At 44.8% G+C, this 25,408-nt stretch overlaps 1 protein-coding gene across 2 annotated transcripts in view; it reads left to right on the top strand.

Moving 5' to 3' along the window:
- Window positions 1-25,408, top strand: part of CPXM2 (carboxypeptidase X, M14 family member 2) — a gene marked incomplete at its 5' end in the record, with an annotated part of 109,555 nt that overhangs the window by 1,485 nt on the left and 82,662 nt on the right. For both annotated transcript variants that reach the window (XM_080913298.1, XM_080913299.1), the window contains 2 exons: window positions 9,613-9,711; window positions 24,016-24,125. In XM_080913298.1, the coding sequence (XP_080769424.1) occupies window positions 9,613-9,711; window positions 24,016-24,125 (209 nt within the window). The remainder of the gene's footprint in view (window positions 1-9,612; window positions 9,712-24,015; window positions 24,126-25,408) is intronic.

The following is a 25,408-nucleotide window of genomic DNA, read 5'->3' on the forward strand; positions in this document are numbered from 1 at the left end:
GGGAGGTAATGTACTCTGTCATTGTTCTTCCTGGGAGAATTGAAAGCCTGCCTTACCAGCCAGGTCTTGGGGTTACCATTTTGGGACCTGGAATTTGAGTTCTACTTTTTGAGCCTCAGCTGCTTCACCTGCAGAGAGAAAGAAGGGTGTCTGCCATTGTATTTTACTGTGTCTGATGCTGCCAACGCCTTTTGTAGCATCCTTTCATGTGCCCTGAACTTGGAGATGTGCTTGCTGCATGGGAGCTCTTTGTTCACACTACACATGGTTTCTAAGTATCTGCTCAGCACTAAGTGTTAGGCACTGAAGCTCTGGGGATAGAGAACGTAAGACAGACAGGCCTCCCCTCTAAGAATCTCACAGAACTGTGTAATGTTGAGGAAGTAATCATAGGTGTGCTAAGAGTTGCATAGAACATGGAATGTCAAGAACATAAGTAACGGAAGGAATAGGCCAGTGTTTCCCACGGGTGATGACTATTAGGCCTGATTAAAAGCTGGCTTAGTATTTGGGCACTCTTACTAGTGACAAGTCTTTCCTGACGGCTCAGAAAGTCACAGCCCATGCTCAGCAGGGCCCCCAACTGACATGTCTGGGGCTCAGCTATTACAGCCCAGAGGTGAGTCTCCTTCCTTGGAGCATCAGTGGTTATCAGCCTAGTAATGGGGTCTCTGATGGAGAAGTCAGCTATAATCTGATTTGCAAGAAAAGGGTCCTCTACTCTTGGACAGACGGATTACAGACAGAGGTTGGCCATGGGACAGGAAGTTAACTGTTCCTGGTGAATACTTAGCCACCTCGATCCTGTCTCAGGACCTGTCTCCAAATGGAAGACACATCCTGAAACACCAGAATCAGGCTCACAGGCCTTTGGGGAGCTGCTTCCTGGCTTGCCACTGTTTCAGCTGTTTTCCTAATGAATCAGGTGGAGCATTTTAGAGCTTCCCCAGCTAGGACGAGGGTGACATTCATTGTGTAGTTTAAATGAATGTCTCTCTGTCTTCCTCCATTTCCCCCGCCTTCCTCTGTGTGTGTTCAACAAAACTTTCAAGTGCGAAATGCATAGGCCTGCATGTAGTAGGGGAGAGATTAGGTTAGATTAGATCAAAATGATCTTGATTAGGGGACTCTGCAGAATTTGTGCACTTCAACTGCACAGAGAGATGATTATATCCCACAGTAAGTGGTGGCTTGTACATTACAATGACAAGGTTGTTAAGGCACTTTTCCATATGGCCAGCTATTTTATGAACAGGTTGCCAACCTTAGAAATGTGCCTCAGAAGAAGGAAGTTGGTGTTCTGCTCTGAGATGTTAGATGTAAACTTCTGGAGTTTACTGCATGACTGTTGCATGCTGGGCTCTAGGACCAGCTAGGGTCAGAGATGGGAACAGAGGACAAAATTGAGCAATGGATCAGAGCAGAAAACAGAGAACTGATTTGGGTAGCTCATGTGCATCATGTTTGGAGACAGTGAAATGTTTTTTTCACTTAGCTCTTGGGAGCTAAAAGTCAGAGTTGGTAAAGGAGATATTAGAAACGTGTGTGTGTGTGTGTGTGTGTGTGTGTGTGTGTGTTGAGTACCAAGCAGGCATTTGTATGGATCCCCGAGAAGGGTAGTACAAGGGGTATTTGGTCTGGCGTTGAGTTTTGGCTTTGATCCTTGGCAACCAGAGAAATGCTCTGTGGATTCCATGCACTGATATCTGTGGAGTTGGCTTGGAAAATGTTGTGGATTGCTCTGGTGCTGTCTGTATTTTGATAATCCACTTCCCCAAGAGGGACTGTCCAGGTGATCAGCAGTTTCCATAAGTTGGCTAATCAAAACCAGGATATAAGTCAGGTGTAGAATTATATGTCTCTTAAATTAGGATAGATGGTAACTGACAGAACTGATGGACTGAGTATTAAGTGTATCTTATACTTTATAAATTGTAGAATGGTAATAGTTGTACTCAATTTATATATGAGAGAAAAGAACCTTTTAATTGGACAAAAAGGGGAAAATGGTGTGGATTGTCCTGGTGCTGTTTATATTTTGATGCTAATTCTGCTTCCCCAAGAGGGGCCGCCTGGGACAGGAGTGAATTGGGTACTCAGTTGGCTTCAAGTGAACCTTCTCTCAATTTTCACTTGTAAGACAAAGACTGAAGAGGAGGAGGTGAAAGGAAAATGGAGCAGAAGCACATGGCCTGAGAAATCACAAGGTTTAAGGGATCTCATGGCTGGGGAATAGAGTAGTGTAATAGAAGATTTGCCCAATCTAGGCACACAGCTTGTATTCATATTAATTGAGTTGTGTTTTCCTTGCATGGGCTTATTTGGTTGGAGATTTACAGCGACAGAAAATGAACTCCTTTAGCCAACTGAGTGTACCACTTCCTGCGATGGTTGGTTGTCAGCTTGACACACCTGAGAAGAAGGAACCTCAACTCAAGAATCACCTCCATCAGATTGGCCTGTGGGTATTGTCTTGATTGCTAACCGATGTAGGAGGGGCCAGCCCACTCACTGTGCCTGTAAGGATTCACTAAGATAGAGGACCGTGGAATCCTTAGGGGACTCTGGTGTCATAGTCTGTCTGAGGTCTTTCCTTAAGAATCACTTTGACCTAGAATATTAGAACTTTTAGGGAAATAAATGGTCACAGGACAAGGGTTCAGATAGTGGCTGTGTAGCTTCTACTTATCCCTCCCCAGGCAGGCTCTTACCACCTCAAGGCCATTAACTCACTGGATGGACAGTACTGACTGCTAGAATAGTCTTCCTCATTGACAACCTTCTTCTAACTCGGTTTATTCAGCTGTTTCTGGTTGAATCCTACAGTTTCTGAAGTTGGAATACTTAGTGATCACCATCCAGCAGCAAGAATAAGGTGTCAGCCTCATGGGTCATGCAGTGGATTTGGGGTATGCTTACTTTGGTATGACTTGGAATTGTGGCCATCCTCCTTTTGCCAGATAGAATGTAGCTAACTGCTGGGTAGCAGTGACAAATATCTTTAGTTCTAGTATTCCAAGAGTCTCTGAGTTCGAGGCCAGTCTGGTCTGCAGAGTGAGTTCCAGGGCAGCCAAAGCTACACAGAGAAATTCTGCCTCGAAAAACAAACATGTAGCCAACTGATAGACCACAACTGTACAATTCACCTGTCTTTCCCACCTCCATGGCAGAAAGAAACAACAAAACAGACAAGACTGGGAGTGATTTGGATACTTTGTTTTCTTTCTTGGATATGGAGGCTCTCATTCTGATTTCTCACTGACTTGTTTGTAATAGTTCCAGCCACAGGCTAGAGTGTCCCACTTTTAGAATCTGAACAAACTCACACAGACCCCCCCCCCACTCCAGTCCTGAGCCACTCTCTCTGGGATGTGTAGTGTGCAGAGGGTCATGTCTGTTTGTAGATCTTTGCCCAGAATCATCCAGTTTGCATTTAGTATGCGTTATGTCCCAGCAGTCAGGAGAAATAAAGAAAGGTGGTTATTTGGGCATATGTGCTTGTAAACAACGCCCTTTCTGTGTGAGCTGTTTCTGCTTGGTGAAAAGGGCTCTCCTGTAGAGCTTTGCCCTGTCTCTTGTTGAGCACAAGCAGCCCTGCCTTTGAAGAATATGCCCTATCTTGGTCAAAACTGGAGTGTGAAGATTAGGAGTGTATTTTGTCAACATTTCAGTACAACATTTTTTTAATAAACCCAGGGACTATTAGTAGCACACTTAAAGAACAAGAAAGCCTTGCTGTCGGTCTATATGCTTTGGTATTAAACCTGAAGTACTTCATCTCAGTAAACTCCATGCAAAGCTCCAAGGGAAAAAATGGATTAGGAAAAAAAATTGCTTCCTGAGGCACTGCCATTCTTTCCAGAACGCTTGCCAAAGTTAACTTACTGCTGGTCTGTTCCTTCTACCTGTGTCCATGGCTCCAGAAATCAGAGTTGTGCCTGGCGAATAGGGGGTGAAGACCCGACAGGGATCCAGGAAGCCAGATTGTGGCTGTGGGTCTACCACAGCCATAGTGTTTTCCCATCTACCTCTGCGTCTGTGACTTCCACATCCCAAGCTGATCATGCAGCATGCCAGGGACAAAACCAGTTTTAGTCTAAAATTCCTAAAAAGATGAGTGTGTAGGCTTAGCCTTACCAGCAGCGACAGGCTCTTCCCTCTGAGGCCCTCTCAGGTCCCTATCCTTGCAGCTGCCATTTGAGCCATGAGACCTCAGAGTTAGGTCTCTGTGACTGGCTGTGGGAAGGATTAGGCTCTCATCTACCTGCTCATTAGCTCTCATGGATGGCTGACATGGCAAAGATCACCTCCAGGTGTTAATCAGCCTCTGATGCTGCAGATCTGATGCTCTATCTACTCCAGGCAATGATGCTGCAGATCTGATGCTCTATCTACTCCAGGCAATGATGCTGCAGATCTGATGCTCTGTCTACTCCAGGCAATGATGCTGCAGATCTGATGCTCTATCTACTCCAGGCAATGATGCTGCAGATCTGATGCTCTATCTACTCCAGGCAATGATGCTGCAGATCTGATGCTCTATCTACTCCAGGCAATGATGCTGCAGATCTGATGCTCTATCTACTCCAGGCAATGATGCTGCAGATCTGATGCTCTATCTACTCCAGGCAATGATGCTGCAGATCTGATGCTCTATCTACTCCAGGCAATGATGCTGCAGATCTGATGCTCTATCTACTCCAGGCAATGATGCTGCAGATCTGATGCTCTATCTACTCCAGGCAATGATGCTGCAGATCTGATGCTCTATCTACTCCAGGCAATGATGCTGCAGATCTGATGCTCTATCTACTCCAGGCAATGATGCTGCAGATCTGATGCTCTATCTACTCCAGGCAATGATGCTGCAGATCTGATGCTCTATCTACTCCAGGCAATGATGCTGCAGATCTGATGCTCTATCTACTCCAGGCAATGATGCTGCAGATCTGATGCTCTATCTACTCCAGGCAATGATGCTGCAGATCTGATGCTCTATCTACTCCAGGCAATGATGCTGCAGATCTGATGCTCTATCTACTCCAGGCAATGATGCTGCAGATGTGATGCTCTATCTACTCCAGGCAATGATGCTGCAGATCTGATGCTCTATCTATCCCAGGCAATGCGTGGGCAGTGCTCCCTGGTAAGCCTGCTAGGATTCAGAGACAGCTAAGGGCAGGACACCGCCCCTTATAGGCACGTGTGACTTCCCAAGCCTTGACTCCTCAGTGGAAGATTGTGCCAAAAGTACAGTGCCTGCTGAGGTGTGAGGTTAAGATGAACGTGGCTTCCCAGGTTCTGGTGGGTAGGGGGACAGGGGACAGTTTTGTTTCACCTTCCCCCTGATCTTGGAGTACCTGCCAGGTCTGTCTTGTAGATCCTGACAGACAATTCATTTGGGTTGGTTTGGCATCTCTTTTCTCCTCTTAGCCCTTTTCCTTAAGCTGCATAAAATCATCTCCAGATAACCCTGCTGACATGCTTGCTTACTTCAGCCCGATCTCAGTAGAATGAAACCCAGGCAGGCAGGTGCCCAGGATACCCTTGAGAGCCCGCTGCAGAGGCCCACATACTCCTGCATGCACCCATCTGCCTAGTGCTTCCTTAAAGACAAAGGACTCGACATGGTTGTGGTTGAGAATCAGGAAGGCGGTTGACTGCATAGAGTGGTGGTTCTCAACCTTCCTAATGTTTCAACCCTCTAATGCAGCTCCTTATGTTGTGGGGACCCCCAACTATAAACATATTCCATTGCTACTTTAAAACTGTAAGCTTGCTTGTTATGAATTGTAATGTAAGTAGCAGTGTTTTCCAAAACTCTTAGGTAACCCCAGTGAAAAGGTCATGACCCACAGGTTGAGAACCTCAGAGTCACTGCCATGGCAGCTGAACCATTGTCCTTGTGCCCTGGTCCCTGGGGATTGAAGCTCACCAGGCTGTTTTCTCATGAAAGATACAGCACCTGAGAAGAATGGATGGGGCAAGGGGGTGGCACATTCCTGAGTGGGTTGATTTGGGCCTGGCCCTAGTGTAGTGGCATTGCTGTTTCTCTGGTGACCCTCAGCATCCCCTCTCTACCAGACCACCGAGGTCACCCATGACTGGAAGCAAGCATGCCACCTAAATGCTGACCTGGTTCTCAGATCCATTCCAGTCCACACCCTGTTTCCTCTGACACTGAGTATCCTCAGAATTAGAAAAAGACACAGGTGCCTCACCCTCCTCCTTGTGCCTTGTCCCTTTCCTGCTCCTATCTGTATGGAGCAGGAAATTCTTCTTTTTTATAATTTTTTTTGAAATTATAATATGATTAAATAATTTCCTCTTCCATTTTCTTCCCTCCACCCCCTTTCCCATGCTCTTCCCCTTGCTCTTTCAAATTCATGGCTTTTTTTCTTTAATTGTATCTATAGATATTTACACACATACACACACATAGACACACACACATACACACACACATTCCTAAATATATAACTGTAACCTGCTGTTTGTATAATGTTACCTGTGTGTTTTTTATCTCAGGGCTGACCACTTGATATTGGATAACCAGTTGGAAGCATTTTTATTGGAAAGCCGTCTCTCCTGCTCTGAGTGTTCCCTAGTTACCTATAGTATTTTTGTCTACGATTGAGGCTTCTTGAGTTTACCTTTCCATGTTAGCCTGTCCACTGACGTCATTGCTCAGGTCTTGTTTAGCCAGGCAACTTGGTAAGACTTCATGGATGTCTCTCACATATTTCCAGGCAACACAACCATAGAAAATGTCATGTTCCTCTGACTCTTAAAATCTTTCTCCTTTTCTGCAATGATTCATGAAACTTAGGGGTAGGGAATACATTGTAATGTATCAGTTGGGACAGGTCACCACATAATCCCTCGTTCTCTGCGTTTTGATTGGTCATAGTTGTCTGCGATAGTCTTTATCTGTTGCAAAGAGAAATTTCTTTGACAAGGGGTGAGAACTACATTAATCTGTGGGTATAAGGACAATATCTAGAATGCTGTTAGGGATTGTGCTGGTTTAATACGGTGCTGGAGGTAGGTTCTCCTCCTAGATCAGTGTCTTCTTCACCTAGCCCCGGGTAGGTAGCTAGGTGTCATGCACCAGGCAGGAGTAGGTTTTGAGTTTGATTAGAGAGTTGTTAGTTAGCACTGAAGTGTGTGCACCACTGTTGTTCCCTTAGGACCGTCTACCACGCTGTGTTGCTTTTTGGTCACAGGCATCATAACCAGGCAGAACTGCTATTTGCTTCTGCCTTCTGATACCACAAAAAAATGGTCCTCAGGGAGGGGGCTTCAGGTTAGATCCAGATCAGGTGTCATGTTAAAATAATAGTTAAAACAATCTCAGCCCTGGAGAAGCAGAGGCAGGGGGATCGCTGCACTGTTGCTCAGCATGCTTGGCAAGTTCCAGGTAAGTGAGGCACGCTGTTTAAAAATGGAAAGAAAATAAAAGGTGGGCAGTGGGTGAGGAACAACTGTAGTTGTCTTCTGACATTTACGTGCATGTGTACAAGCCTTGTGTGTACCCTCACACATGTTACACAAGTGGACATCCACAACACACACGCACATGAACCGCAGGATACATTTCTGAGTGTGACGTTTCGATGGCATTACCGGGGAGCTACCAAGAGAACGTCATGTGGTGCCTTTTCCTTCCTGCCATGGGTTTCTTACCAAGAGTCATTTAAGAACTGCCAGTGCCCCGCCCAGCTCCCCGCTTCAAGGGGAGTGCAAAACCCCGAAGCCTGGAATTTCCTGGTGAAGCAGAGACTGCAGACAAGCAAAGGGCTTTTCAGTTTGGGCTGGGTAGGGGGTTGCTACTGCAAGCTCTTTGTGTAGCACTGGGGAAAATAGTTTTCTATTAAGCCAGAGGAATTATATTTATCACCGCAGACCAGAATAGAACATGTGGCCGGCATTAGGGCTGCAGTTTGCTACTTTTAAGGAATTCTGTGTTGTCACGCGGCCCAGATGGAGATGCTGATTTGATTTTGGCTCTTTCTCTGAACACTATTCCCACTTCTCTTTCTTCTTTCATCTGTACAGAGCATATGGTGTCTTTCTTGTTCTGGTGAGGGAGGGAGGACGGCTCTATAGAAGAGGTCTTTGTGCTGGCAGGGAAGGCCCCTTGGAGTTAGGTGGTTACTAGCACTTTACCTCCAGTCTGCCAGCGACCTTGAGAAGCCCTCTTCCTCACTCTAGACCATCAATTTTCAACCTGTCGGTTAAGATCTCTCTGGAGGTGTGTCACACATCAGAAATTTACATTAGGATTCATTAGAGTTATGATATAGCAACAGAAATAACTTTATGGTTAGGGGTTACCACTACATGAAGAACTGTATTAAAGGGTCACAGCGTTAGGAAGGTTGAGAACCACTGACCTAGGCTTTCATGTTCCCAACTGTAAAATGCCCTTCCTGTCTTCAGAGAGTTGAACCTTGCAGTGAACATGTCTTATACATTTTGGAGCCTACTGCCCCTGTTAGCTGTTAACAAATAGGGTAGTGTTAGTGATGTGTGGGCGTCAGGATAATGATGGTCAGGTGGGAACAAGAGCTGTCTTTTGCACCTTGAGTGTCTCAGTTATCATTTTGTGTACTTGCTCTAACTTCCTGTGTGGCAGCCTCAGCTGCCTTCTTTGGCTGAGGAAGGAGTAGCGTAGAGGTCAGGCTGGTGGCCCTGAGGATATCCTGGGTGTACATGTCTCCCAGATATAAGCCTAGACTCTGGTTCACATGTCTTTTGTGCTCTGGGAGCCTGTACCCCGACCGCTGAGCTGGCCAGTCTTTATTCAGAGGCCCTCCCAAGTGGGGAGCAATTTGTATGGCATTCCTGCTCTTAAAGCTCCAGGTGATGAGCTGAGCTAGACAGGCTTGCTTAGCTAAGCCTTCCCTGACTGGATCTCACTTCCCCTTCCCTTTCCTCAGCACTTCAATCAAATCCCTGCATTAGACTGTTTAGAAGCAGATGCTTTCAGAGCCCCTCCAAGGAGGGTTAGATGGAAGTGGGGGATCAGGAAGGGGAGTTTAAGTTGATGCTGAGACTCGAAAGATGGAAAGGGGCCAATTAACTTGAGAGTAGAGGGATGGGTATGTCCATGAGAGAGACAATTTATGCCAAGTGTCATAACCGAGATGAGGGGACAATGTGAGGAGAAACTGAAAGGTTAACAGGGTCACATTAGGCTCCCAGGTCACTCCCCAGTTAGTGAACAAGAGACTCACTCACAGGTCCATAAGCTGTGGCCTTGGGAGAGTTGGATATGAGAGCTCAGCATAGGGAACATGCTAGCATTGATGTTCAAGTCCAGCTTTGACCTCCAGTTCCAGCTATTATTCCTAGTGCCCCAAAGAGGCTCAGCAGCACTTTGTAGACTTACAATATGTAACAGCATGCAGTTGTGCATGGGTCTGTGAGGGGTGATTACCACCATATGCACCTAGCATCTTCTTTAACCACAGACCCCTTACTGTTCTAGGCTCTGGGGACTGAGGAGCAAAGCTAGGAACATTTTTCTGTAGAAGACAGTGAGTTCTTACATCCAGGCTCTTCTGATACACAGAGTAACACCATTTTCCTTTTCTTTTTTCTCCTTAGGTAAAACTAGCAACAGAAAAGGCAGAAGAAGTAAGAATCTTGAGAAAGCGGCCAGTGATGACCATGGTGTCCCTGCGGTTCACGAGGATGTCAGAGAGAGTAAGTGAAGGTCTTGGAGGGTTCCTGACCCTCTTCTGTCATCTGTCCATGGTGGGTGCAGGCAGCTCTCATAGCTGTCTGGTCAAGATTCCCTGTAGGGTGATTGTCTGGACCTGTGTCTGTTCTTTGCTATTCTGTAGGAGAGCAGATATCTCATCAGCCCAAACTTTCCTGGGGGGCATTGGTTTCCCTTCCTTCCCTTGGACTATCCCTCCTGAAGTCCATGTTACTGTGCTCTCTTAGCTGCCTACAGCTTTGGTTGTGTATTTCTTGTCTCCCAGCCCAGCACATATTCTCTGGGGGTCACTGATAAAGTCATCTGTTTCCAGAATCTGCAATACTAGACCTGACATCTTGCAGCCGCATGAAACTTTTAGTTGTGTAATTACTCACCCTAGTGTGTTCAGTGGTGGGCTGGGTGTAGAGTTTGACTGAGTGATTTCCTGCCATGCAGGAAGCCTTAGGTTTTATCTCAGCACAGCATACACCAGCTGTGATGGTATGTACCTAAGAGACCAGCCACTAAAGTAATAGAGGCAGGAGGATCAGGAATTTAAGGTCATCCTCAGCAACATAGAAAGTTGGAAAACAAACTGGAATCTATGAGATTCTGTCTTAAAAAGCAAAAACAAACAAACAAAAACCAAAACCTGAAACCAAACCCCCAAATTATAGAAAAAGACTGCTCAGTGTTATTAGTTAGTTCTAGACTCACAGAGGAGTACTAACCTGTCAGCTGTAGCTGTGAATATCTTTACTGTTCGAAACTTTAATATTCAGGATCATTTTTCTGATAATATTAGTGGTAGTGGCAATTTACTACATGTAAATGGTACTAGCTGGATCCCTTGCTCAGTGTCTGACCTTTCTAAGCACCCTGCTGAGCATTGTGAGTATCACTACCACTACCCTCCTCCTCCTTCCCCTTCCTCCTCCCCTCCCCCTTCCCTTTCTTTTTCCCTTCCTTTCCTTCCTCCTTTCACTCCTTCCTCTTCTCCCTCCTCCTTCCTTCCTCTCCTCCTCCCCCTCCTCTTTTTCCTCCTCTTTCCCTTCCTCCTTTCACTCTTTCCCCTCCTCCTCCTCCTTCCTCCCTCTCCTCTTCCTCCTTCCTCCCTCTCCTCTTCCTCCTCCTCCATTATATAGAGTAAAGAACAGTACTTTGGCCAGGGTTGTGTAGCAAAAAACAGAATGAAAGATCCCAGTATTATTGGCTTTTTGCTTAGAAATAACAACAGATGAAACATTAGCAAAACATTTTGCAGGTTTGCACAGGGCACACTCTCAACTACCATATCCACTCCTGAGCTGTATCACAGAGGTGACTGTCACCAGGGATGTTTCATGTTTTCTTAGGCACAATGACAGGGGTTGGGGCTGTGTTTCTAACCAACAGCCTGCCATCAAAGAAATCACTGCTCTGAGTAATAGCACGCTCTAAGATAAAGAAAAATCAATTCTTATGAGCTTCTGTAGTCATTAATGGAGCTAAATGTCTATTCCATCTGAAGGTGGATACTGAGGTACCCAGTGAATAGACTTTTCCCTTGGGAGCTTGTGTTGAGTATACAGTGTCTTTAAAAAGTCATTCTGAGGCTCAGGTTCTTTAGCATCTATGACAATTAGCTTTATTCCTCAACTTGACCACACCTAATATTACCTTGGAAGAGAGTCGAAATGAGGGGTTATCTTCTTTGCGTTGACCTTGGGTCTGTCTGTAGGGAATTGTTTTAATTAAGTGATTGATTTGAGAAGAACCAGCCCACTGTGAGAGGCACCATTCGGTCCTGCACTGTATAAAATGGGGGAAATTTGAAGAAAGTCTAAGTAAGCACGAATGTGTCCATTTCTCTCTGCTCTTGACTGTGGATGTGATGTGACCCACTGCTTTAAATTTCTGCCACCTTGACATCCACAGTGGTAACTGGAACTTAGGTTTGTGATCTAGATAAACCTGTGTCTTCTACACTTGATCTTATTGTCAGGGTATTTTATTATAATGACAAAAAGTGACTCCCCTTTCTGGTGAGGGGCCTCTTTACCTGCCAGTGGTCATCAAAACTTCCTTTATGTGCACACATACCATCAGGCCGAGGTCACTGTAGGGTGCTAGCTTCAGGAGCACTTCGGAGTTTTGCTGCCAACCAATCTGGACTTGAGGGCTTTTCAGTATCTGGTGAATTCTCGAGTGCTTTCAAACATATTTTAAAACATATTTTGTCCAGATTTTCTCTTAGTAGCTTCAGCAGAAGGGATGAGTTTGATTATCTTATTTCTTCTTTCTCAGAATTGGAAGTTATTAAAATTGGGGGAGGCATGTCAGAAAGATTTTTGGAGGCCTATTTTTCTACACACACACACACACACACACACACACACACACACACACGTGCACAAATACACTCACATGCAAAAATGCATGCACACATGTATATGGACATGCAGTGTTCACATGACATTTTCTCTTTTCTGTCATGAATGCCCCACTAGCAAGTTTATTTTTCTTATCTGTCCTCATGGATGGGGTTTCTCACCTCACAGGCAGCCATCACATATTCAATTCATGGATTATCTTGTCTTATTAGCCTGTGAGATTATCCTATGTTTTTTAAAGGAAGGATTGTTGAGAACATGGAAGGGGAAGAGTAATGGCTCCCTGTTGCACAGTGAAGGAAAAAGAGAGAGATTGTGGGGGTTCACACTGAAGACAAGTGATAGAACCCTGAAAAGTGTCTGAAGTCTGTGGGGACTTCTGTAGGATGGTATTGATCAAGGCTGGGGTGCAGATATTCTCAGGACCTGGAATCTACTGCCTTGGCCCAGTGTAGGAACCTTGCTAGAGATGTGACAGAAGGTTGAGGTGGCCCACATGTCTACTGTATCAAGTCCAAGGTATTAGCCTTTGCACATGTTCATGCATTTTAGGGGAAGGTGATGTGCCTACGGATTCTAATGTGCTACGGGTGGATGGATGACTCTCTTAGCCAAGGAAATTGCACTGAACTTCCCCAAGAGAAATGTGTGATTAGCTGTTATGTGGCTAAAACACTATACCGGTTTGATGAGGTATCCCAGGTACACTTTGGGTGGTGGTCTATGATCAGCTATGAAGTTTGTTGAACTCTTACCTACTTCTCTGCCTCTTTCTGTGCCTCACCTTTTGCTATGTGACTTTCAAGTCTCTTCCCCAAAGTTGAAAGCTACTTGACTTTGGGCTGACCTACATGCCATGTGGGGCTGATAGAATAAAGAGAGGTTTCTGTTGCTAGTCCTGAGCAGAGATTGCCCGTTACCAGACATTCACACGCAGGCCACTGGCCCGACTTGCTAAGTGGTGACCACCAGTCTTCCTGCTTGGTCTTGGGATAATTTACCTTCTCATTTCTGTCCCAGCATTTCCTAAGAATTTAGGGTGAGAATCCTTATGGAAAATGGACTGGAAGAACCTGTAGGTATCGACCTGCTCCAGGAAGTCACCTGAGAAGGTTATTAGAAAGCATCGACTTTTCTAGCTGCCACAGATCCTGGAATTAAAGTTGAGGCACACACAGGAGCTGATTTCTCCTGCTTTTATCTGACTCCTCGGTAGCTGTTCCTCCACATCTAGTAATTGGTTCGAGTGTTTTTCCCTTTTTGAGTCTCGGGCTTCTAGGGCAAGTTTGGGAGTGGTTACAAAATGTTCAGCTAGAATTCTCTGGAGTCTAAGACAATTCAAGCAATTGAGAGTTTTATGAAACATATCAAGTCATCCCAAGTTCAAGATGAAGACGTTTTATCTTTTAAAATCTTCTTTAAGAGACAGGTTTTGTTTTTGTTTGAAATAACTGTAAATCCACAAGACGTTGCCAATAAAACAAAACAAAACAAAAGTACCAGGAGAAGGGTGTGATTCACCGTTTCCTCTGCCCCTACGAGTGTGGATGCTTTTAAGATCTATAGGGAAGCAAGAGAGTGAAGAGGCTGACTTGGACAAGAACAGACCATGCTCAGATATTCAGATTCTTCCAACTATACATGCATATGTGTGTGCATGCGTTTTGTGTATGCATGTGTATGTGTGCATGTGCAGCATGCATGTACATGTGTGTATATGGCCATGTGTGTATATACATGTGTGTGTATATATGAAGCAGACATCTGTATGTGTGTATATATGTGTGTGGGGTGGGCATGTGTGTGTGTGGGCAGGATTGTGCAGCTGTATCATGTATGGTTTCTGGAAATACTCTGTCCCATCAGAGGTTCTCTGGGCTATTTTTATAGACACTCCCTTCCCCATGCTCAGTCTCGGACTCTTGGCAACGCAAATCTGTTCTCCAAAGTGTTGTCTTTGTATGACAGTAAGATACACAGAATCATATGCTATGTAACCTTGGAGACTGGCTTTCATACATTCGGCATAGATCTCTTTTAGTCCTTCTGAATTGGATAAATAGATCTGGTTTACTATTTTTATGATGTAGTAGTTAGGCAAAACTAAGCCATTAAAATATTATTAAGGGCTAACATGTTCAGAGAAAACTATGCTAATATAAGGCTATAACTCATCGGAGTATGTAATCACCACACATTGATCCGGGTTGTCATGGACACCACACAGTGTGCAAATGCGTCATTGTAATTCCAATTTACGACAAGAAGATTGTGCTGAAATCTTTGAAGTCTGCTCTGACACACAACCAGCCAAACCCCTGATTCTCTTTAAAGATTGCTTTGATCAGAGGCGATCTGTGTGATTTTGAATTTGGTAATTTTTTGGATTCATGTCATACCTCTTGTGTGTGATTTCTTCTATCATGTCTGCAAGGCTCACCTGTGCTGCTGCATACACTATGGTAGTATTCCGCAGAGGACTATGTAGAACACTGTCTGTGCACTCATTTTCCTGCTGATAGGTATTTGATATGGATTCTACCTTTTGGCTATTTCAGAGTGCATTTGGGACCATTTTTATGTGCAGGTTTTTTTGGGTCTATAAGTTGCTCAATCAAAGGGAATGAGTATCCTTAATAAGAGCTATTAGGGAGGGCCTGGGGACATGACTCAGTTGATAAAGTGTTTGCTTTGAAAGCACAAGGACCTGGGTTTGGATTCCCATGTTGGAAATAAAAATGCTGGGCAAAGAGACACATACCTATGATTCCAGTGCAGGGGAGGAGGAGACAGGGTGTGTGGGTAGTGGAATCTCCACTCACTGACCAGTCACTCTAACCAAACTGGAAAGCTCCATGTTAAATCAGAGACTTTCACACAACAAAATAAGACAGAGAGAAAACAGAGAAGTCAGGAGATCTTGACCCCTGACCTCCAGAGGCACACAAACTTACATGCACAAACATGCACATATGAGTGTGACTCTCAGCATTTCACCAGCAGCTGCTTCTCCTCCTTAAAAGTCCACATTTGGTCTTAGCAACCATCTCTACTTCATTCATGTTCCGGCATGTGCTCTTTCGTTGTGGCTTTACTTTGTATTTTCGGGGTAACTAATGTCTGTCTAATGCTATTAGGATGATTTATTTTGTCCAACCTCACTTGGGTTGGGTTTTTCCTTGTCATTCTTTTTATCCACAAGAACTAGTTTTGTTTGTTTGTTTGCTTTCCTTGAAAACAGAGTGACAGTGAGTCCTTTGTGAGACACCCAGATCCAGGCTTCTCTCCACCCACTGGCTTATCTTTTCACTCTGTGCAGGGTGTCTTTTGAATAACAGATGTGCATAAACCTAAACCAAACCAATCAATAACCTTTCTTTGCTGGCTAGTTCATCATGTTTAATTTTATCTTTGCCTTTCTCAAGGCCTTGAAGATGGTTGTCTCTATCACCCACTGATAGTCACTGAAATAATCTAATATAGTAGAAACATGAAGTAAATAATAATAGCATGGGTGGGGGCTGTGGATGTGGTACTATTTGTGAAGATGACAAGCAGTCTTTTTTGAACTAGTAATTACCTTCTGGGGCCTTTATTAGCAATGGATGAAGAAAAATATGAATTTCCCTTGAGGATTTACAGTGATGATGAGCCATAGTAGCTTCTGATGCTAGTTACTCATGTGTTTGGGAATCATTGGTTAGATGTTAGGGATTCACTTTGGCTTGTGGTTGAAGCTCCCAGACTCTTCAGGGAGGTAGACTAATCTGTGAGATGATGAGTTTCATTAGGAGTTTGGCCCCAAAGCAGGGTCAGTAGGATAAGCAGAATGATTGAGAATAGAGTGTGAAAGGCTTTTCTGGTGAGGCAGCCATTGAACTAGGCATCCAAGGAAAAGCTAAGTAGCCAGGTACTTTGAGGTGGAAGCCTGCTGGGACAGACTTCATGGACTGCAGGCTTGGGCTTGCCTCTCAGTTCTCTGAGATTGTCCATTGCTGAACTCTCAGTGTCTGGGAAAGAAGCTCTCCAGACTCTTTAAAGGATAGGTGAAAGATGCCAGCCAGAATCTGGGGACCTCAGAAGACTCTCCTGCTGTCATTGATCTTAGTCTCTAGGTGAAATGTAGGCATCTCTGTTTCTAGGTTCTTCTAAAGATTTTGGTCTGTAGGCTGGACTATTTAGTTTGTTTGTCCCAGCACTGCACTGAGGCACATCATGTCTTCAGGGTCTTTCTTTTGTGTGTGTTTTGATTATTAAAGAGCTTACGAAGGATGATTAGATAAGACCAAGATTAGTTCACAGACTTCCCAAGACCTCAAGAGACTCCCATGCCCTTTAGAGCAGCTCTTGGTGTCTGAGTCAGACAGTGAGCCACTGCAAACAATCCCAGCATGCCTGGAGGAAGCCTCCTTGCTCTTCATTGGTAGGAAGGAATGTCAAGTTCAGAAAGGCAAAGGAAAGAGTTCCATAAGTGAATCCTATTGGATTTATAGGCAGCAATGAAAACAATAATTCAAGAGAGATAGAAGCTTATTACTTGGAGCAACTTACCCTCCATATCTTCAAAAATTCTTGGCTTTGTTGGTGGCAGGCAGTGAGGAATGACTTTCCCACTTTCAGCTCTTTTGCTGATATGATCCCCCCCCCCCCCAGTGCCACCAAAGCATTGGTACCTTACTTTGGAACTTTCAACTCAAATGGAAGAGCAAAAAGAGTATACTTAGGACTGCCTATCTCAGCTGATTTTCAAATTGAACTTGGACACTTAGTAATTGTTTCAGTCAGCTTGGCTTCTCCAGGTCTCGGTTTGTTTATGGGAAGATGGGTTTGTGGACATTGGGAAGATTAAGTGGCAAGTTGTCCAGAGCGGATGATTCATAAGGAATTGCTTGCACATCAGCCTATTGCTCATAGATTTTAACACACTTTTCAAGATTTGACCTTCCCAACAGTACCCTGGGGATACTTGCGGCACAGGGAGTAGAGTTTTGGGGTTGGTGCTCCCAAGTCAAAGTTCATGTGCTGTATATTCTATGGGCTGCAAAGTTTCTCCTAACATTAAAAGTGATAGCTACTGTTGGAATTTGTTCAACAACAGTGTTCTAGTTTCATTCTTGTTGCTATGATAAAACAACCTGTACAAAACAACTGAGAAGAGGAAGGGCTTGTTTCAGCTGTTACAGTCTCCTACTGTAGGCTATTACAGCAGTAGGAGCTATAGGTACAGCAGTAGGAGCTATAGGTACAGCAGTAGGAGCTATAGGTACAGCAGTAGGAGCTATAGGTAGCTGATCACATCACATCCACAGCCAAGAGCAAAGAGGATGCATGCCTTTGCTCTCAGTCTGCCCTTTTTTCCTCTAATCTAATTCAAGTCCAGTGAATGAAATGGTTCTGTCCACATTCAGGGAAGATCTTCCCACCTCATTTAAGAAACTAAGAAAATCTGCTTTGGGGCTGGAGAGATGTCTCAGCTGTTAAGAGCACTGACTGCTCTTCAGAGGTCCTGAGTTCAATTCCCAGCAACCACACAATGGCTCACAACCATCTTTAATGGAATCCAATGTCCTCTTTTGGTGTGTCTGAAGACAGTGACAGTGTACTTACATAAAATAGATAAATAAATCTTTAAAAAAGAAAATCTGTTACAGTCACATATACCAACCAATCTGGTTTAGATAATCCTTCATTGATATTCTTTTACCAGGTGATTCTAAACTGTGTCAAGTAGATAATTAAAATTTACTCTCACACATCTTGGTGGAGGTAGAAAGAACCTTAGAGACTGACAAAGATACACCAGGGTAGTGGTCTTCATTGTTGCACAGTGGCCTCTGTGAAAAGCACAGATCTAACAAAATGTGTCCAGATGAAGCAGGGGGTCCCATCTCCACTGCCCATGGAAGGAGTGGAGCTAGGAGATGGAGCTTCACTTAGCACAGGGTGTTCCAAGAGCTACATGCCTTATGAGAAAGTGGCTCCAACCCTGGTGACTGCCAGTCTTCTCCAGATTGTGACACATCTCAGATCTCTAATTAATATTTCCCCGAAGATTTTTTTTCACACTTTTTGCCCATGTTCTCCCACCCACACGCTTCTCGGGATTAACGCCTGTTCTAAATAGTGGGAGAGACCCAGCGTGATGGTCAGAGACATGCTTGTTTTTATGGCAGAGGAGAATTTGTCCTCAGGTGGTTGTGGTGGCTCCTGGCCCCAGGCACAGATTTGTTGGGGAAAGGTCTTTGCTACAGTGTGGCCATAGAGCTGAGTTTACTACAATGCTGAGATACTGAGGAGACATGAAGGGCTGTCAATAAATTTTCTGTTTATTTCAGAAACTTTTTAAAAGCCAGATCTCACGAAGCCATGGTTGACCTTAAATGTTTTATCCTCCTGTCTTCACTTTCCAAGTGCTGGGATCCTAAGGGATTCAAAGCATGGCCCATCCATCATTCTAGTTTGTTTGTTTTTTAATATTGTTTTATGCAGTGCTAGGAATCAAACCCAGGGCTTCATGCCTGTTGGGCAAGCACTCAACTATCTCATTTATATCTGATGCCTTAATACATAGTAATTATCTCATGGTTTGGTGTTATAATAAAATATAAACAGTTCCAACACTGGTTAAGATACTTTAAATACAGTTTTACCCATCACCAGTGCAACTACATTCCTGTCTTCCTCTGTAGTGTTTCTTGAAGGATGTAGGAACGTCCTCATTGATGGAGGATAATATTATGATTGGCAGGGCAGGTATTTTCTTGACAATGTAAACCGGCTTTGTGCTACATTGTTCTTGCTTTGCTTTTGTGTTTGCAGCCCTTTGGTTAGCATGATCACCAGTCTCACCATCTCCAGGGTATATAAGCCATTATGACTATTTAGCTCTTTATAGTTCCCAGCCATGACTTTTTTGTTATGGTAGAAACAAGTACATTTTCCAAGTACTCATATCTGAAAGTGCTTCTGACTCCCTTGGCTATTGATGGATAGTTTAGCTGGTAACACATTTATGTTTTTTTTTTTTTTTTTTTTTTTTTTTTTTTTTTAATTCAGCCCTCTAAGCATGAGTCATCTCTGGGCCATCTCACATAGCGTCAGACAGGCCAAGGACAATAACTGAAATGCAACTGTTTGCTCTGTTCTTCTGTATTTCAGATCTTAGAGAGCTGCAGGTGTGCTCAGAACCCCTTTATTCATGTTATGGGTGTTCCTAGGGATCCACTGTCCCAGAGAAACTGCCTTGGGGTTTACTGTTAGTGGTTTACCTTACCATGGCTGGAACCCAAAACTCAGAGCACAGTCTGATGTTCTGAAGATGTCATTTCAGGTACTAGTAGACGCCTTGAGTGTTGGTTCCAAGGAAGTTGTCAATTGTTCCTTTGTAGTCTTCTCTAGTTTTTGCCAGGCCTCTGGCCACAGGAGAGAAGAATTGCTTGTCTCCCTTTGCAGGACTGGTGATCTCAGATGGCTTGATGTGTTGTGGTGGCATGGGTTCCTCTCTGACCCCTGTGACTACTCAGCTCCCATATTGTTCTATTCATTTCCATGGCTTCCCACCATTCCTCTGTGTGGGAATAAATTTAGGGTGATACCTTAATTACCTTCCTCATCATTTTCTCCAGTGCAGATCCAGGGTGGGAGGAGGATCACTCTGCTGACTACGAACACCCACTAGCTCTTCTAGAAATCTTTAGAATGTTCTTAGAGGATCAAGAGGAAGAAAACGAATCAGGCAAGAAATACTGAAATGTGTCAGAGTTAAGCATGCAGTGTGGAGGATGTTTTAGTGTTCTAAACTTTGAATTAAATTAAAGTCTAAAAGTCAAAAGATAATTTTTCTTGCTCTTACCTTTTCATCTTTAGTGCCAGAAACTTCCTTTTTCTAACAGGGCATTCCTATGTCAGACTTTTAGTATACATATTGAAATGGACCTAGGAACTTTTACCAGAAAATATGTGACTATAACCCAGAGTTGTTGCCTTATTGACCTTTGTAAAGAGGAATGTGGAAGAGAGGTTTAAACCTTTAGCCAGTTATATTTAAGCTTTTATTAATTTTAAAATGTTTAGTATCTTTTTATTTTGTGTGTGTGTGTGTATGTGTGTGTGTGTGTGTGTGTGTGTTAGTGGGGGGATGTGTATGTTGCAATACCAGCACATGCCACAGTACACAAGAGGGGTCCAGAGAACAACTTTGGAGCAGTTGGTTCTCTTTTCCTTCTGGCATCCCTGGTATTGAACTCAGATTGTTAGGCATGTTGGCAAATACCTTTACTTGGTGAGCCGTCTCACTGGCTCTAAAATATGTCTTCAAACATTGTTTGGAGAAGTGGGGTTCTTACAGCTGGCTTCGTAGGTGGTGTTTGCCTTGAGCCCCATAGTGCCTTGACCTAGAAACCGTATTGTACTGTGTCAAGCAGGGAGACAGTTGCCATTGGGCTTTGGTTTCTTTTGGGACCCCAGGAAGACAATTACAGTAATTATTGATGGAAGGTAAAGAGTGAGGTAGGCTTCCTGAATGAGGTTGACTGCTTTGCTGTATCTCTTGACCTACATGCGACCCAGATTAACCCAGATTAACTGCACATGCTTGCCCCAGGCACTGCATCTAGCTTCTGTTACACTTTCTCAGCCCATTTCATGCAAGTCCTGTTGGCCAAGCAGGTAGCTGGGTGGAGACTGCATAGGTATGTTATGGTGTTGGAGGCACCCTTAGAGTCTGTCCCTTCCTCTGGCAGCACAGATGTGGCTTGTGCTACTTGGCTGATGGGGGCTGTGGCCTTGTCCTATTCTGTTCCTTCTGTCCCTCCAGTGATCCCTCTTTGTTTAATGAGTCACAATTGGTTTACTAAGCCCAAGCAGTACTTACTAATCCACGTAGTCTATATTTTTGCCTTTTAAAGGCATTTCATTCTCTTAGGGTGGATCCATCGATAGCTACTTCTGCATGGATGACAGGAAAAGCTTCCAAACAAAACAAAAACATCTAAAGACAGCAATGTCTAATAAGGAAAAAAGTCCCAGTGTCAGAGTGCTGGGTTTATGAAAGATACCATCTAGGAGCTGGAAGAGCCCACTTGTTTATCTGGGCTCCCACCAAAGTCACTGCTCAGCAGTTCTATGGATAAAGGGGCAGACAAATTTGGTTTCTTCTGTGATGCTCCTGTAGGTGTGCATGAGAATGGTTGTAACTTACATGAAACTTTGTTGTTGCCATGGGCACATAGCCCACTCCAGAGGGCAGGGATCAAACTTTGGAGTCACAGTGAGATGTGTGTCCATGATATAACCCACTTACAGACACTTCTTCCAATACCTCTGTATCTTAATGGAGATTTCTCACCAGGCAAGCAATTTTAATAGGTATTTAACTTTATTCAAGTAGTTCCTTTTTGAACTAAAATATTTATATATGTAGACATTTTCTTTTAATAGAAGAAATTCTTTGAATAGCAATCATTTTGGTGTGCTGAGCTATCTGTCCATCTGGTTGTCTACCTGTGCATCTGCCTGTCTGACTATAGATGACAGAAATGGAGGTTGCGGGGCTAGATGAGGTAATGGCATTCTCCTCCATGTTCTGGTTAGGTGGCTGAAATGGTGTCTCTGAGGCTCTGAAATAGTCTCACAAATGACAGTGGCTACTGTTTGTATTTCTGACCTGACTATATAGAGATGCCCTAGATGTGAGCATTAGAACCTGGAGAGACAGAGTTATGAGATTTTCCCCTCTCTGGTCTTTAATGGCCTGCTTCCTCAGAGTCAGATACTAAACTAAGAGTTGGGTTGGGCAGAGGTCATACCCAGAACATAAGGATTCATCCATAGAGCCCCTTGTCAGTGGCAAGTTCAGTGCCAGGACCAAATGTGGAGCCTTTCACATATACTGAGAATACTGCCAGTGGCTGGAGCATGGCAGGTTGAGACTAGGTAATCAGGGGAGGTACAAGGACTCAGTAGCAGGTAGGGGCAATGAAGAAGAACCAGAGCTGGGAGGCAGGCACATCACTTTAGGGGTCGTTGAACCTAAGTTTTTGTCAGGTTGTAAGTGGCAAGTTGTCAGATACCCCTGATCCTAGCGGCCCTAGTAAGTCATTATTACCCAAGGCTTTCCTGAATTCTGAACACACCTTGTGAAAGTTACAAGAAAATACTGGGTTTGAGAGCTTAGGGCAGGAGCTGAGAGGAGAGAGAGAGAGAGAGAGAGAGGGAGAGAGAGAGAGAGAGGGAGAGAGAGAGAGAGAGAGAGAGAGAGAGAGAGGGAGGGAGGGAGGGAGGGAGGGAGGGAGGGAGGGAGGGAGAGAGAGAGAGAGAGAGAGAGAGAGAGAGAGAGAGAGAGAGAGAGAGAGAGAGAGAGAGAGAGTTTGTTTTGCCTTGTCTTGAAGCTATAGTTGGGGGAGGGCAGGCCCACACTCTCTGCCCTTGTAATAGGAGAGGTATAGGTTCATCATCTGGGCTCAGGGGTCAAGCTTCATAGCTTGATGCTTTGATGGCTTAAGAAAGTCCACAGTGATGCTCAACATAGGAGGCAAGCGTCATGGATTTCACTGTGTGGCCTCTGATCACATCTCCCCTTTCTGTATGCCATTCTCACTCACTTCGTAGACCTTTGTGAGTGCTCTGTCAGTACGTGGCTTGCTGGCCCCCTGCTACACGATCCTTTCCTGTGAGCAATGGAACAACTGTCACTGGAAGTTGACCTGTCTTTCTGTGCCGTGTCAGTGGAACACCAGGACTCATCTGCTTATGCTCCCCAGTATGGTAGGAGCCTGGAAGATGGCTAATGTCAGTTATCACCCCAGGAATCCCTCCTTCCCCCTTCCCAGAGGGTGTCATCAGGCCCAAGGATCCATAGTGTCCTTTACCAGCTGGGGCTGAGACGCTGGAGGCTAGATCCATTGCATATTTCTACTGGCAGCTGTCACCTCTTAGTGGCTTGACTCAGGTCTCAACGCCTCAGTTTCCACTTTTGAGAGGTTAAGAGGACTACGGACTACGTGGTGACTTGATTCCTGGTGGATCTGAACTTGTCTGTCTGCGGTGTGTGAGGGGACCTTCTCATAGGGTACCCACAGAGTCCCCATCATTTCATTAGACCCCCTCCATCCCAAAGGTTCCACAGCCTTTTACTAGGTCTGTAGACATGTCCCCAGAGTGCCCTTGTTTCCAGGACACTTCTAGTTCCTCAATACAGTGTTGCCTGATATATAAAGTTGTCTGATATTTCTGGTGGAAATAGGCTTTATTCTCTTCTACTTGAAGGTTGTATTTCTTCTTCAACTCAAATGGTAAGGATGTTCTGTCACTACAGGACCCTCATGGGACATGATGACAGGTCAGTGGATAAGAGCCTAGAAGACCTGGGGTCCAGGCCCAGCTGCCATCAATGCTGTCAGGAGTAGGGATGATGGTCTAGACTTGGGCAGTCTTGGGCTGGCATTAATTCTAGGGTCAAGCTGTGCTCATGAGCTGTTCTCATAGCCATACAATCTGCCAAGAAAGAAGACAATAGATGGTTTCTATTTATGTTGCTCTCTTCATTATCATGCACAACAGAGGCCAGAGTTGCTGAAGGGAAATCAACAAGTCCTGGTTATTTTTCAGAGCTCAAGCATGGGACTGTTAGAAGATTTCTACCCAGTGTCAGTCTCTGACTGAGGGGCCTTAATTGCAAATGGCATCAAAGGGCAGTAAGGCCAGCAGCAGAGAAGGAATCTGTGAGGCCAAATATTCAGAAAGAAAATAGTAGTGACAGAGAACTGGGGAGCCATTGAGGGCTACATGGATCTAATCTGTCTGAAACATGAAGTGTGCCAGGGTAAGGGGCCATGCTGGTGGCTTGGGAGCACATTTGGGGAAGAAAGCACATGGTTACTTCTGAAAAGCATTCATTTCCTTGTCTTTGTTTCTAACAAGCCCCATTCTTCCCAGGTTGTCCACCTCTTGGTCTGGAAACATTAAAAATCACAGATTTCCAGCTGCATGCCTCCACAGCAAAGCGTTATGGTCTGGGAGCCCATCGTGGGAGACTCAACATCCAGGTACTAGTCTCTCAGATGCATTCTGGTCACACTGCTGATTGCTCTGGTCAAGGACACGGAGTGTGTGTGTGTGGGGTTCTCCCTGAGCCTGGGTTGGTGAGTGCATGGCATTTGAAGGGTGTTAGCTAGTTCTCAAGGTGAGGGTGCACTGCAGAACAAGCCTGTGTGCAGAAGATGGGGCTTTTCCAGATAGAAAGCAGGGCCAATGAGTTAAGGCACCCTTTGGGTGCCCTCTGTCTAGGAATGGGAAGAGCTGAATGAAGGGTACTAACAGGCATGGACATGGCTGAGATGTCCATCACCCAGCATGGAGGTGGACTCATCATCCCTCTCCTCCTTGGCAATCAACAGGCCTACCCGAATCATCCAGGCAGTCCCAAAGATCCTCACTGGCTCTCAGAGATGAGCAGATCACATGTGCCTTTCTCTCTGAGGTTCTATTGGTATTGTCCACTCCCCCCACCCACCCACTGGGCTTCCCCTACACACCTCTACAAGCCATTCAACTCATGACCACAGGACTTTCCTTGCCTGAAGGGAAGGCTCTATAGCACTGAAAACAATAGCAATCTCACTGAATCATGGGCTGGGTTCCCCCTCTCTCCTGTAGGACTCAGCTTCGATGACAATGCACAGCCATTCTCCTATATTCAGGTGTATGTCATGTTACACTTGGCTCAATCCAGGTGTAGGCAGGACTGTATGCTTGGAGGCTTGAGGGAAAGCCAGGCATATGGCAGCCTTCACTGGCTCTTAGATATTTCTTCTGTGAGGCCCCCTGCTGGACTGGGCCCTTCTTATGTGCAACCCTGAACATTCCTCTTCTGATTTCTTTCCTTTCCTTTAGAGGACCCTTTAATTGCCAGGTCTTATAAAGCCTTTAAAAAGTGGCAGCTGCTAAGAGAGAAACATTTGGATGGGGCAATGAGAAAGTGGGGGTTGGTGGGAACACTATAATAAAGCAAAGCCCTCTTGTATATTTTAAGAGGATAAAGGTGAACTCTTAGTAATTGAGCAGGGGAGACCACTGCTGATTTCCAGAGTCCTAGGTCCCCGAGGATGAAATCCAAGGTAGCAGCTCTAACCTCTTGGTCCAGCAATTACTTTTCTTTTTTTCTGCTCAGGGTTCAAGGGTAGACTCCATCATGGTGAGGAAATTATGGAGCTTGGAGCTTGAGGCAGCTGGTAACAACCACCATCAGGAAGTAGCGAGCTGAATGCTGGAGCTCAGTTCTCGTTCTGATTTGTATTCCATCCAGAACTTGGTCCACAGAATAGTGCTG

This window comes from Micromys minutus, assembly GCF_963924665.1.
Source record: "Micromys minutus genome assembly, chromosome: 2".
In the NCBI taxonomy this organism is placed as follows: domain Eukaryota; kingdom Metazoa; phylum Chordata; class Mammalia; order Rodentia; family Muridae; genus Micromys; species Micromys minutus.